The sequence below is a fragment of the Lepidochelys olivacea genome, assembly GCF_965140295.1.
Source record: "Lepidochelys olivacea isolate rLepOli2 genome assembly, chromosome: 10".
NCBI classification, from domain to species: domain Eukaryota; kingdom Metazoa; phylum Chordata; order Testudines; family Cheloniidae; genus Lepidochelys; species Lepidochelys olivacea.
The window spans coordinates 16,107,830-16,123,403 of NC_140420.1; the positions used below are offsets into that span (position 1 = coordinate 16,107,830).

The window sequence follows — 15,574 nt, forward strand, 5'->3', positions numbered from 1 at the left end:
GGGATTGAGGCACATTTTGCTCAGAAATTTCCACATTTGAGAGGAAGGAGAAATACTTCTTTGTCAGTTGTTTTTGTTTTTAAATGACAGTTGTTTGAAAGCTGCTCGGAGATATGGAATATTAGAAGTTGACCCAAATGAACTGGATTAATGGGAAGAGGACAGGTGAGATGGTAAAAGGTTCATGATTGCATACCACATGGATCCACAATGTGCATCACTTGGCTCTACAATTTAATCATCACATATAGGGGGGTGCATATAGACACACACAAAAACACTGTTCATGGGAAATCTAATTCATTTTTTTAGTTCAGCACCTTCCAACAATAAGTAGAGCTGACAAAGTAGAAAAGTTATCTGAATATTCACTTTGGAGTAGTGTGAACTTAAACTAGATGATAGAAATTGGAGAATAGAAATGAAGGGTATATTCTTACTGACTTTTTTTTTTTTTTTTTTTTTAAGATTCCTTTGATTTGAATCCTGTTTTGATTAGCATAATACAGGTACATTTGTTGCTTTTGCATAGAGAATTATACAATTTGTATACATTTATGAATATTTCTATTACATTATATTCCTTTCCTATAGTTGTGTTTTCCCTGTTTTTTATAGTTCAAATACCAGATTTTAATAAAGCCTGTGGAATGAGTTCAGAGTCATCTTAGTGATATCACCTGTTACCTCTCTTGCACTGTAATACGAGGCTGGTGAAACAAAATTGTTAGTAGAGTAGTAATAATTCTCTGCAACTTGATCCTACATATTTCTGGAAGGTAGAGAATGCCCTCAACTCCTAGTCAAATTGAGGGTGCTCCCAACCGTCCAAATGGCACTCAGCTACGCCCAGTATCAGATCCACAATTTTCCAATAGTCCAATGTAAACTGACAAACGGATCTCATAACTCAGAAAACAAACGTAGCATTTTACGTTCAGGCACACATGACAATAAATCAATTTAAGGTAAAGTAAAAATTGTAGATACTCTCACTAACTTTGGAACAAAGATCTTGATTGAACAGGATTTTGTGCATACACATGGCAAAGATGTTCTAGCAGAGAAACAAGCAGTAGCTGGTTTGCAATTGTAGAAGTGAAATAACATTTTTCTGAACGATTCACAACTCGAAGTTCTTCTGGTACATCAGATTCTGAAAATAAAACAAAACAATTTAAGGGTCATCATATACAGACTTTGTGAAACACGATAAAAAATGGTTACCAGCAGCAAACTTTTTTGTTGTGTAGACTGACCCCTAACTGTAACTGTGTAACCAGTTTGGCCAGTTCTTCATTACAGCTTTCTGTATAGGACAATGTCTCAGAATGCACTGTGCACAGTACACTGCAGAGCCCGGCCTGACCCGGTGCACTGAGCTGTGCAGTGGCGTGGCTGGCTCCAGCTGGGTGGCACGGCTGTAGCACCGCCAGCCAACAGTGCTCCAGGCAGCGCGGGAAGGGGGCAGGGAGCAGAGGGGGTTGGATAGAGGGCAAGGGAGTTCAGGGGGTAGTCAGGGGGAAGGGGTGTGGATAAGGGTCGGAGCAGTCAGAGGGCGGTTAATGGGGGGGTTGAATGGGGGCAGTGATGCTGGGGGGGCAGTCAGGAAGGAGGGGGGTTGGATGGAGCGGCGGGGGGCAGTCAGGGGCAGGGGGGCCTCAGGGAATGGGGGAGTTGGATGGGGCAGGAGTCCCAGGGGGGTGCCATCAGGGAGCGTGAAGCGGGGCGGATAGGGGGTGGGGGCCGGGCCACACCACACCTGGCTATTGGAGAGGCACAGCCTCCCCTAACCAGCTCTCCATATAAATTTCTGAAACCAGGTGCGGCCCTCAGGCCAAAAAGTTTGCCTGCCCCGGCATCGACCATTCCTTATCATTGGAGCAGTAGTTCTGTGAACTGCTGGCAGCTATTAAAAGACAAAGGAAAAAAAATATATCTATCTAGGCATTTTAAATGTGCCTTTCACCATAATATTTAGGAAACAAATGTTCTCTGAGGAAAAAAATATTTTTTAAAAACCTTCAGAGATTACTCATTACTCTTAAATTAAAAGGAACACTCAGTCCCTTTAAAATGGAATTTATAACAGCACAGTAAAGTCAGTTTAGGACCCACCCACACTGCAAGTCTAAACACACAGAGTTGTCTGCCCCATGGTTACAAATGTATTTTTTAAATAAATATAACCTATATCTACTTTACTGTAGCATATGTGACAACACAATCATCATAAGGCTTTCCCAATCTGAGTGGAGATACTAATTTAATTACAAAGCTTCCTTTCCTAATATTTGTTTAGTATACAATATAAAATTGAGTTTTCAAGAACAGCCTTTTAGGCCAAGAGCCCTGTTTTCAAGTGAGACATGATGCAACAATTTCATTACAAATATTAACAACAAAATCCTCCTTCTTAAGATAAAAATTTACTACTTTTGGAAATGAAGAAAGGTAAATAGTGTCCCCTAGGGATCTGTACAGAGACCAGTGCTGTTCAACATATTAATAAATGATCTGGAAAAAGGAAAGGAGTACTTGTGGCACCTTACAAACTAACAAATTTATTTGAGCATAAGCTTTCGTGAGCTACAGCTCCCTTCATCAGATGCATAGCTCACGAAAGCTTATGCTCGAATAAATTTGTTAGTCTCTAAGGTGCCACAAGTACTCCTTTTCTTTTTGCAGATACAGACTAACACAGCTGCTACTCTAAAACCTGGAAAAAGGAGTAAGCAGTGGGTGGCAAAGTTTGCAGATGATATAAAATTACTCAAGATAGTTGTTAGGTCCAAAGCAGATTGCAAAGAGTTACAAAGGGATGTTAACTAAACTGGGTGACTGGACAACAAAATGGCAGATGAAATTCAATATTGATAAATGCAAAGTAATGCACATTGGAAAACATCCCAACTCTACATACAAATTGATGGGGTTTAAATCAGCTGTTACCACTCAAGAATGAGATCATAGAGTCATGTGGGTAGTTCTCTGAAAACATCTTCTCGATGTGCAGGAGCAGTCAAAAAAAGCTAGCAAGCAGAATGTTAGGAACCAGGGTGGATAAAAATCAATTTTATTTTTTTTTAAACTGATTTTTTTTTATTTAAATCGGATTTTTTTGGATAAAATGCTTTTTGAGGGAAAAAACCTAGCTAAAGATAGTTTTAATTAAGATACATTATAGCTCAAAGATCTCTCATCATGGAATAGGGATTATAAATTCTAATTCTATAGTATGAGATAATATATATTCATGTAATGTTTAAGAAAAGTTTTGTAAATGAGTTACAATAGTTCATGGATTAGTAACCCAATCTTATGGGGTTCCAGGGGCTTCTGTATACATTATTTAGATTAATCTTCCTATTTACCCAATGGGACTCAATGCTAAGTCTAGAAGATACCATCAGAGCTGCTTAGTTTTGCAGTTCCAAACTGTAGATTTGTGTCTCCAGAGATAACATGCTTGTTAACAGCAAAAATGGTAATAAATAAATATATAGAGGTGAGAAATAACAGACCTCAACCCTATTGTCCCTCTGCAAATTTGTGTACACAGAGTCAATCCCTTACCTCTCTCTGAAAGTGCAAAGTTTCAAAAAGTTAAATGAATAGAAGATTGTTGTGGGCAGAAAAGATCTGGACAAGAAGAAGCCTGGAGATAAATGTGAGAAGGGAGGGACAGGCAGTAGAAACAAAAGTGAAACTGTTTGAGCAGCATATTCCAGAAGTCTTGAGGTCTTTCTGAGTGTAGCCTTCATTGATTTGAGATCTACCATACCATTCTCTCACTAGAAGGGAAAACCTATAATGGCAGCAGGCCATAAAAGAGACCCAGTTTGGGAATATTTTAATGAAGTTCCTCTACCTGTGGATAAGACAGGCATGCGTGCAAAATACAAACAGTGCAACAAAGAAATGCAAGGCCTGAATGAAACAACATCATGAGAAGTGTTCCTTCTCAGGAGGAAGCTGCGCTGAAGATTATGAAAGGAACATGTCTGAACATGCAGGATCTTCAGGTTGGTAAACTTTTTTATTTCATACTTCTTTCTTAAGGACCAGCTGTCTTCCTTCTGGACTATTCTTGAATTCTCATGTTTGGGCAAAAAATATAGTAGTTACTCTATGGTATTATCATTTTAGATGCAGTTGTGATAAAAAATAAATAGTTGAAATAGGCAGATCTTCCTTTTACAAGTTCACCTTTAAAGTAGTACTGTGTGTCAATGAATGCAATGAGTAATACTAAATGAAGTATGGTGATAATAATTAAATAACTGTATTGACTTATTTTGTTTAGGAGAATCCATCCTCAACATACAGGATTCTGAAGACTATCCATCTTCAAGATCACCATCATTTTCTATAGTTTCAGAGTTACCTGCCAAAGATAGCATTTCAATCACATCATGTATGTCACATAGCCACAGTATATCACCTGTAGCAAAAAGAAAAAAAAACATCTCCATCATCCAGAAATCACCATAGATAAGTTTGTGATAAGAACCAGCAGATTACAGGAAGAGGTAATTGATGAAATAATTGCTTGGTTTGTTTATGCAACAAACTCTCCTTTCCGTATGATTGAAAACCCACACTTCATTACCACGGTTTAGTCACTAAGACCAGGATAAAGTCCACCCAACAGAGCAGATGTCGCAGGCAAATTGCTGGATAAAGTGTATGAAAGAGAAATCGAGCAGTGTGCAAAACATCTAGAGGGTGAAATTGTTAACCTGAGTCTTGATGGGTGGAACAATGTCCACAATGATCCTATTGTATGTGCTTGTGTGACAAAAGAAGAAAGGAATGTCTTCCTTACAGAAACAACTGATATATGAGGAAATGCACAGCAGAATACTTACAGGAAGTAGCAGTAAAAGCTATAACAAACTGAAAAAAAATTCAAATATCTAGTACGTAGCTTGGTCACAGACAATGCTGCAAACGTATTCAAAATTAGAAGAAATTATTTAGAAGAGATCCCAAGCTAACGACATATGGTTGCAGTGCTCATCTGATGCACCTCCTAGCCAAAGATTTCAGTGTTCCAGAAATAAAAGCTAATGTTGTTGAAATTGCAAAATACTTCCATAACAACTGCTATGCAGCAGCTGCTTTGAAAAAAGTGGAAGGAACCAAACTAACGCTCCCCCAGGATGCACAATGGAACTCAGTAGTGGACTGTTTTGAGCACTATATCAAGAACTTGCCTAATCTGATGACGGTTTGTGAACAAAATTGTGAAAAAATAGATGTCAATGTCACAGATAAAGTTCTCAATATTGGGCTTAAGAGAAATGTTGAACACATACTGAGTATCCTGAAGTCTATTTCTGTAGCCTTGAACAAAATGCAGGAAAACAGCTGTTTTATTGCTGACGTTGTTGAAATTTGGAAGGAACTGAGTGAGATCTTAAAAAGAGAAATATGCAATGACAGAGTTAAATTACAAGCATTAAAAAAACGACTGGGACAAGCACTATCTCCAGCTAATTTTCTTGCAAATATTCTCAATGCTCGGTACCAGGGTCAAACTGTAACGGCTGAAGAAGAGGAGTTGGCTATGACATGGACATCCAGCAATGATCCCTCCATAATGTCAACTATAATAAACTTCAGAGCTAAGGGTGAACCATTCAAGAAATATATGTTTGCTGATGATGTTTTAAAGAAAGTCACACCAGTGAACTGGTGGAAGTCACTTAAGCACTTGGATTCAGAGACTGTTGAAGTGATAATCTCACTTTTAACAGCAGTAGCTTCTGACGGTGTAGAAAGAATATTTTCTTCCTTTGGACTAATTCATTCCAAACTGAGAAATTGTTTGGGACCTGAAAAAGCAGGAAAGCTTGTTTTTCTTTTCCAGATTATGAAAAAAACAGGAAAATGAAGGCAAAGATGACTGAGTAAGCTGCAGAAGCCAATATTTTAAGTTTCTCATGTTGACCTGGCTGACATAGCCGATTTAATTTTTTTCTTTTTTTAAAAAAAAATATTTTAACTATTTTAGTTAAAAACAATTTTAACAAAAACAAACCAGATTTTAAAAAACTTGAATGTTTAACTAAATTCAAAAATTCATATGTTTGTTTTGTTAAAATATTATATGTTTGCTGTTGAAGAAAAAAATCCAGAATACATAACATTGTCATTTTAGTTAAATAAAACAATTTAAATGTCTGTCTGGTGATGTTCTCCTCCTAATACAGCATGGTAAGAAAATTCTCCAAATATTAATGATTAACCTGCTGAATTAGAGATAGTTCACCTCCCAATGACTTCATAAAGATCTGCTTCAATTTCCTTTGGTAAATGAAATAACCAAACAGTCATTCATTTTCTGATATAGCTGTAAAACTAATCTGAAAAGTTTTCAAAATAAATCACTTTAAATATGTATAGTGTGTACCTTCTAAAAATGAAGCCTTCATCTATCTATGAGTTGTGAAAAATATGTATTAAGGTTATAACAACCAACAAGAATGCACTTTTATGTAAAAATCCATGATTAAATCAAGTCTTCCTGACTAGTGGTTTAAATCAATTTAATTTAAATCAAATCCACCGTTAGGAATTGTGGCGGTAGGGATAACTCAGTGGTTTGAGCATTGGCCTGCTAAACCCAAGGTTGTGAGTTCAATCCTTGAGGAGGCCATTTAGGATCTGGGGCAAAAATTGGGGATTTGCCCTGCTTTGAGCAGGGGGTTGGACTGGATGACCTCCTGAGGTCCCTTCCAACCCTGAGATTTTATGATTAGGAAAAGGATAGATAATAAGACAGTAAATATCATAATGCCACTATATAAATCCATGGTATGCCCACACCTTGAATACTGCGCACAGTTCTGGTCACTCCATCTCAAAAAAGATATATTGGACACAGAGAAGGTACAGAGAAGGGCAACAAACATGACTAGGGATATGGAACAGCTTCCATAGAAGAAGAGATTAAAAAGACTGGGACTATTCATCTTGGAAAAGAGACAACTAAGTGGGGAATACGATAAAGGTCTGAAAAATCATTAATGGTGTGGAGAAAGTGAATACGGAAATATTATTTATTTCTTCACATAAGATAAAAGCCAGGCGTCACCCAATGAAATTAACAGGCATCAGGTTTAAAACAAACAAAAGGAAATATTTCTTCACAGAATGCAGTCGCCTGTGGAATTCATTGCCAGGGGCGGTTTTGAAGGCCAAAAGTATAACTGGGTCCAAAAAAAGAATTAGATAAGTTAATGGAGGATAGGTTCCTCAATGGCTATTAACTAACCTCAGGTCAGGGACGCAACCCCATGCTCTGGGTGTCCCTAAGGCTCATACTGGATAATAGAGACTGGATCACGTGATAATTGCCCTGTTCTGTTCATTCCCTCCGAAGTATCTGGCACTGGCCACTGCTGGAAGACATGATACGTGGCAAGATCTAGATGGACCATTAATGTGACCCAGTATGGCCACTCTTATGTACAAATATTACAAAGCTTTTCCCCCCTCCCATTAAATACTGTTTTTTTTTGGGGGGGGGAAATCTGCTTAATTAATAAATGAAACATTCACAATGTAGCTCAGTAACACAGTCTCCATTGCTTTGTAGAATTCACAATAATCTTATCCTTCAAAAAGATCAGGATAATGATTTTGATAGAAGATTTAAATACTACTCAGGAGAATCAAACAAACAAAAAGCACCCTACACAAGCCAAGAGGAGAGTGGGAAGGAAAGGAAAATGGAGGAAAAACCAGAGACCCAAATAACCCTAAGGGGGAATGAGAAATAAGGATCTTCCACATTAAAAGTTTACATCAAACATCCAGATTCCCAGAGTCATCCCTACTCAGAGGGGAGACACAGCGAGGGGCCCCGGAGATCCTACAGAAAACACACAGTCTCCAGGAACCCCTCAGAAATACTTCAGGAGGACAAAGTGGGCAGACACTTAGTAAAAGTGGGAAGTAGGAATTAATGATTGACAGCTGCGCTGCTCTTGCATCACCCTCCCTACCACCAGGCACCTGACGCCTTGCAAGAACGAGGGGCCAATTTCATCATCACCCCCCGCCCCCACCAGACAATGACAGGGGACACGGAGGGGGGGGTTGTATCATCCCCCAGTGGGGCCCACGGGGGGCAGAGGGGGCGGGTACCCCACTCGCCTCAGGGGAAGGGGCGCCTCCACTGTGCGGAGGGGGTGGGGAGTTGCACTGCTCTCCCAGTGTGCCCCAGGAGCTTGGGGGGGGGCATTAAGCCCCCGTTCCCTGCCCCCGCAGGGAATATCCCTCTGGGGCGAGGGGGCCGTTGCGGTGCCCTTCCCCCCTCGGCAGCTGGGGGCACTTCCCTGCCCCCCCCCCGGGTTCCTGCCGGAGTCGGGGACGGCGGCTCCCCTCACTCACCGTCGTACTGCGGCTCCGGCCCTTCCTCGGGAAACTCGATAGCGGGCGGCGGCAGGTTGGGCCCCATGGCCCTAGGCCAGAGCCTGGGCCGCCGTTCCCCCGCAGCGCCCCCGCCACCTCTCCACATGGCCGGGACCTCTGGGACGCAATTTCCCGCCGCAGCCTGGCAGCGCGACCCGGGGCGCAGGGGGCTGGAATGTACCGGCTCCTTCCAGGCCGAGCTCGCCCAGCTGCGCCCTCTACCGGGTCCCGCCGTGACCGGCCAGGAGTCTGCCTCGGTCGACCTCGTGTGGAGCGGGGTTGCCGGACGGCCACCTCCCCGCACCCGTAGGGATCGGGGGCGCTGACCAGTTCCCGCTCTGCCCCGAGGTGCTGGAAGTAGGAGTGCTCAGCACCCCCGCTATACAAATTGTTCCAGCCATTTCCCCCACACAAACACACACCCCTAGGGGCCAGGGCCCGAACACATCCCCACAGGCCTCTGGTGGATAGAGGCTCTGGCTAATTTGATTCCTACACATCTGGGAGGCAGGGAGCTGGCTAATTCCCCCGCCCCTCCGCCCCCCGGCACTCCTTGGGGTGGAGAGATTGACATGCAGATTATACTCACCCTATATTACATCCTGTAATGCTGGGGATTGGGATATCCCATCCCATACTGCGACCTTCAAGGGGCTTGGGCATCAGAATAATTCCAGTGCAGGCTGCATTCATTGGATCTGGGGTACTGAGATACAGACTAGTTCCACTCACACCTGAGAATATAGATATTGACAGGTCAGTTTTTAAATTATGAGATCTTTGGTGCATGAGGTGTTCCTTTTTATTTGGAAAGCACCTAGCACATAATGGGCAGTAGCCGAAATTAATAATACATATAACTATTATGATATTTTCAGAGTTCAATGCATCAAAAAATTGTGAGGATTATTAGTATCTGTCACTCCACAAAAAGTGGCACGGAATCCTTTTTACCAAACACATGGTGATGTCTGAATCAAGTCTAACCATATTCCCAGACTGAACTTTTCCCAGTTTTGAGCACACAATTATTTTAAATTGCTAACAGCTTAATCCCTTACAAATTCTAACCAAAATGATCATATATAATCTTATTGTAAACAAATGCAGTATAATCTGTTACAGTGTGTATGGTAACACCCATTGTTTCATGTTCTCTGTGTATATAAAATCTCCCCACTGTATTTTCCACTACATGCATCTGATGAAGTGAGCTGTAGCTCACAAAAGCTTATGCTCAAATAAATTTGTTAGTCTCTAAGGTCCCACAAGTCCTCCTTTTCTTTTTGCGGGTACAGACTAACACGGAAACCTGTCAATTATAAAAATTTCTCTCTGATCCCAAAAAAGGGTCAGTGCCTCCAGTAACTATTAATTACAGTGAATGTTTCCTTAATTATCCAAAACCATGCTTCAATTAATTTAATTCAGCATCCCCAGCAATATTAACATATGCCAAGGTATTAAACATTATGGCCTGATAATAATGAGAGGTAGCGAGCACCAACAGTTCCTAATGAATTTACCACACCTGTACAAAAAAAAGAAGTATTAAAAGGAAGACACAAAACCTTGATTTATGTGCTGACTAAACAAGATTGTGATTCAAGTAAACAGCATTACAGTATGAAGCACAGATAATTTTCAACTATGCACAAATTACAAGCATATGTAATGTACTAGCTCCTGTGTCTCTCTCTCTGTTAGTACTGCTCTCTGTTGCCCATAATAAATCAAACCTACTCAGGCCAGGTCTACACTACAGAATTAGGTCAATGTAAGGCAGCTTACGTTGACCTAACTCAGCAAGAATCTACACTACAGCATTGCTCCCGCCGATGTAAGTCCCCCACTACACCGACCGAATAACTCCACCTCCACGAGAGGTGTAGCACTTAGGCTGATATAGTTAGGACAATGTAGTGTCTGTGTAGACACTGCATTACTTATATTGCCTGTCAGCACTACATGGAGCTCTGAGCTGAGAGCCTGACTGCCCAGGACTGAGAGCCCGCTCTGTCAGCTCTGTGCCAAGCCCGGGCTCTCAGCTCCCCATACTGCTCCACTTGTTACTCTTGGGAGAATTCTGTACCAAAAAATTAAAAACTCTATGCCAAAACAAAAATAAAAATTCTGTGTACAATATTTTAAAATTCTGCAATATTCTGTATATTTTATTTGTCAAAATAACACAATATAATCAAACCAGTTTCAATTATTTTGGTAATTTATTTCATAATACCTGTCAACAAGTATGTCTGTAACAATACAGATAACAAATATTCAGGAAATATTTGTTGACAAATAGATTCCTTACTAGCCATATTAATACAGAACTTTGAGTAATAATTCATTTAAACTACAATACAGGTTTATTTTCCATACCCCTCAGAAGCAGTGCAAAGGCTTCGGGAAGTCAGGGTAACAGAGGAGCTGAGGGAGAGGGAAATAATTGCTGGGAAAGAGCCTACGAGTGAACCTGGAGGGTTGTTGGGTATGGGTGCGAGAACTATGGAACAGTTTTTTTTTCAGGGGGTAGGAATTGTTAGGGAGTTGGGGAGCTTCCCCAATGCAGACCCTTAGCCTCTCCCAATCAGTCAAGCACATCTGCCCCGTCCCGATCTGTCCCAACACCCTCTCCCCATTCCCATGTGTCCCTGCACCCCCACTCAGCAACCCTTCCTCCCCTGTCCCCATGTGTCCCTGCACCCTCCTCCCCATCCCCATGCATTCCCTTATTTCCATGTATCCCTGCACCCCCACTCAGTCATCACATACCCCCCCACACCCCTCCCCATCCTCATGTGTCTCCACACCCCCATTCAGCCACCCGTGATCCCATGCACCCCACTCCCCCATTGTCCTTGCACCCACACTCAGCCACCCCTGCTCCCATGTGGCCCTGCACCAAAACTCCAATTCAGCCCCCACCCCAATCTGTCCCCCCAATTTGCCCTTCTGAATCCCAGTCCATATGACCCGCAGCAGCCTCCTGTGCCCCATGCTGTCCATCTGCCTATATTCTGTGCCTTCTCACCTTGCCCTTCTTGTCCTCCGTTATCGGCTGCTGATGGCTATGGCCGATGATGAGCTGGCTGCCCTTGGTTCTGGCACCACAGCAGCTGCCCCCTACACAGATGAGCTTTATCCTCATGGTAGAAAGTTCCATTGTGCCAGGGGAGCAGAGGTGTGGACCACAGTCTTCATCACAAAAGTTTAGGTGATCTTTTAGATATGCTGGGTCCGGGCTATTGAGAGCCTGGAAGATAAGGACCAGGACCTTGAACTTGACTTTATATTGTATTGGGGCTTTTGTAAAGCATTTTGACACATATTATCTAAATGCTAAGTAGTATTCAGAAGGAAAACATTTACCAATAAAATAAAGACAAAACCACAGCATTGATTCTGACGTAGAGCACATATTTACATCTTGTAAAATCAGGTGCTATATGCAGAAGAAGGTGGTTCTAAAGGTGACCTTCAAAAAAAAAAAGGGGTGGGCTGGGGTGGGACTTTCACTTTTTTAAAAATTTGTAATCTACAAAGAAGGCACAAAAGATTTTTCTATTGTTTGTTAGGAAGGTGGTTTTCTGTTTGTTTTTCATATTAAAAATGTAAATTATGTCTACCCTATTTTTCCTGGAAACCTTGTACATGACTGAAAAACTATTAGATTTACAACATTATGGACACCATCCAAGTGAAACTTGATTAACTGATAAGGAAAGTTATTTGTATCCATACTGTTTAAAATTCTTTTGGTTTTTGTTTGTTAACACCTGTTTTATTCAAACATCTAATAGACAATTGGGAGAAAAGTTCTTGTGGTAAAGTTTTAAAACATCTGCCCCTTCAATTCAAGGCTGAGAGTGTTAATCTTCCTCTCTGAGACATGCACCGCATTTTTTAGCAAAACCAGGGAAGACCAGAATTTACATTCCTGAAATTTCAAAAGTAAAAATCTAAGCAAAAAAAAAATTTTTTTTTTTGAGGGTGAACAAAAAAAATCCCTTTCAGATCTCTGTTCAGTATAAAAAAACAAAGTAGGCATAAGCATTTTTTCCATTATAGGTCACCTTCAAGAGAAGACAAAGGTCATTAGAGCTATAGTAAAGAAAGACAAAACAGAACATCAGAATCAGTCAGCACTGATTCTTGACAAACGCACAATTTAGTGGAGAGGTTGGCAAGAGTTGGGAAAAGGTTAAAAGACACAGTTTTCACCCCTTATTTATATATATTTAATTTATATAAACATATTTAAGTTGTGCCCATCCAGAGGGCAAAAACAAGGATGGTGTCATGGTAAGGGGTATACTACAGACCACCTAACCAGGAAGAAGAGCTTGATGAGGCTTTTTTTAAACAACTAACAAAATCATCCAAAGCACAGGACTTGGTGGTGATGGGGGACTTCAACTACTCGGACATCTGTTGGGAAAATAACATAGCAGGGCACAGATTATCCAACAAGTTCTTGGAATGTATTGGAGACAATTTTTTGTTTCAGGAGGGGGAAAAAGCTACTAGGGGAGAGACTGTTCTAGATTCGATTTTGACAATTAGGGAGGAACTGGCTGCGAATTTGAAAGTGGAAGGCAGCTTGGGTGAAAGTGATCATGAAATGATAGAGTTCATGATTCTAAGGAATGGTAAGAGGGAGAACAGCAAAATAAAGGCAATGGATCTCAAGAAGGCAGACTTTAGTAAACTCAGAGAGTTGGTAGGTAAGATCCCATGGGAAGCAAGTCTAAGGGAAAAAACAATTGAAGACAGTTGGCAGTTTTTCAAAGAGACATTATTAAGGGCACAAAAGCAAACTATCCCACTGTTTGGAAAGATAGGAAGTATGGGAAGAGACCACCCTGGCTTAACCAGGAGATCTTCAAGAGTCCTACAAAAAGTGGAAACTAGGTCAAATTACAAAGGATGTATATAAATAACTACCACAAGTATGTAGGGACAAAATTAGAAAGGTGAAGGCACAAAACGAGCCCAAACTAGCTAGAGACATAAAGGGTAACAAGAAAACATTCTACAAATACATTAGAAGCAAGAGGAAGACCAAGGACAGGGTAGGCCTGTTACCTTCAATGAGTGGGGGGGGGGAATTACAGAAAATGTGGAAATGGCAGAGGTGTTTAATGGCTTCTTTGTTTCAGTTTTCACCAAGCAGGTTGGTGGTGATTGGATGTCTAACATAGTGAATACCAGTCAAAATGGGGTAGGATCAGAAGAGGCTAAAATAGGGAAAGAACAAGTTAAAAAAATTACTTAGACGAATTTGATGTCTTTAAGTCACCACGGCCTGATTAAATGCATCCTAGAATACTTAAGGAGTTTACTGAGCCATTAGCAATTATCTTTGAAAAGTCATGGGAGACTGGAGAGATTCCAGAAGACTGGAAAAGGGCAAATAGAACGCCAGTGTATAAAAAGGGAAATACGGACAACCTGGGGAATTACAGACCAGTCAGCTTAACTTCTGTACCTGGAAAGATAATGGAGCAAATAATTAAACAATCAATTTGTAAAGATATAGAAGATAATAAGGTGGTAAGTGACAGTCAGCATGGATTTGTCAAAAACAAATCATGTCAAACCAACCTGATAGCTTTCTTTGACACGGTAACAAGACTTGTGGATGGGGAAACAGTAGATGTAGTATATCTTGACTTTAGTAAAGTTTTTGATACTGTCTTGCATGACCTTCTCATAAACAAACCAGGGAAATGCAACCTAGATGGAGCTACTATAAGGTGGGTGGAAAACTGGTTTGGAAAACCGTTCCCAGAGAGTAGTTATCAGTGGTTCACAGTCATGCTGGAAGGGCATAACAAGTTGGGTCCTGCAGGGATCTGGTTCTGTTCAATATCTTCATCAATGACTTAGATAATGGCATAGAGAGTACACTTATAAAGTTTGCGGATAATATCAATCTGGGAAGGGTTGCAAGTGCTTTGGAAGATAGGATTAAAATTCAAAATGATCTGGACAAACTGGAGAAATTGTCTAAAGAAAATAGGATGAAATTTAATACGGACAAATGCAAAGTACTCCACTTAGGAAGGAACAATCAATTACAAACATACAAAACGCTGTTGCAAAAAAAGTGAACATCATTCTGTAGGTGCAGGTGTGTTGTAAGCAAGACACAAGAAGTAATTCTTCCGCTCTACTCTGCACTGATTAGGCCTCAACTGGAGTATTGTATCCAGTTCTGGGCACCACATTTCAGGAAGGATGTGGGCAAATTGGAGAGAATCCAGAGATGAGCGACAAAAATGATTAAAGGTCTAAAAAACATGACCTATGAGGGAAGATTGAAAAAATTGGGTTTGTTTAGTACATAATAACAGTTTGCAAGTACGTAAAAGGTTGTAAAAGGAGGAGAGAGAAAAATTATTTTTCTTAACCTTTGAGAATAGGACAAGAAGCAATGGGCTTAATTTGCAGCAAGGGAGGTTTAGGTTGTACATTAGGAAAAAATTCCTAACTGTCAGGGTGGTTAAGCACTGGAATAAATTGCCTAGGGAGGTTGTGGAATCTCCATCACTGGAGATTTTTAAGAGCAGGTTAGACAAATACCTGTCAGGGATGGTCTAGATAATACTTAGTCCTGCCATGAGTGCAGGGGACTGGACTAGATGACCTCTTGAGGTCTCTTCCAGTCCTATGATTCTATGTATAATACACCTCCATACTACCCGACTTATTCCCCACCCCCTTCACACACACGCAAAATTAATTCTAGAAAATAAATCTTGGTCTTCACATATTTGCTGTAGTTGTCTTTTAAAAGAATGGAAACAAAATCATATATTCCTATAGCAAAACTACCTGTGTTAATAACAACACTTGGAATGATTAAAACAGAAAGTATGTTTTTAAATCTAATTTATTTTTCCCTAATTTATATAGTTTATTTTTTAAATTTCTCTTAGTTTGAACAGTATTTGTAGTTAGTTTCTTTCTTTCTGACATGGTAGCACAATACTCTAATGTTTGGGTTGGAAATACTGATGGGGCATGTTTAACACAATAACTGGTTTATGTCTATTAAAATCAGCAAGCAAATAATAAATATTAATAAATAATACTTTCCCCAAAACTTTTATAAAACTTAAATTTAACCTAAACTGCCTGA

At 40.5% G+C, this 15,574-nt stretch overlaps 1 protein-coding gene across 5 annotated transcripts in view; it reads right to left on the reverse strand.

Moving 5' to 3' along the window:
- EIF2AK1 (eukaryotic translation initiation factor 2 alpha kinase 1) overlaps positions 1-15,574 on the reverse strand; it is a 53,152-nt gene that overhangs the window by 29,205 nt on the left and 8,373 nt on the right. For 2 of the 5 annotated variants that reach the window (XM_084640985.1, XM_084640986.1), the window contains 3 exons: positions 11,462-11,683; positions 9,014-9,158; positions 1,001-1,156 (listed from right to left, as the gene is read on the reverse strand). Coding sequence is in view for 2 of the 5 variants with exons in the window: in XM_084640984.1 (XP_084497110.1) it covers positions 1,001-1,156; positions 8,404-8,530 (283 nt within the window). In the remaining 3 variants the exon portion in view is untranslated. Of the gene's footprint in view, positions 1-1,000; positions 1,157-8,403; positions 8,645-9,013; positions 9,159-11,461; positions 11,684-15,574 lie in introns of those variants that run through there. The other 3 variants (XM_084640987.1, XM_084640984.1, XM_084640983.1) reach the window with 3 other exon arrangements.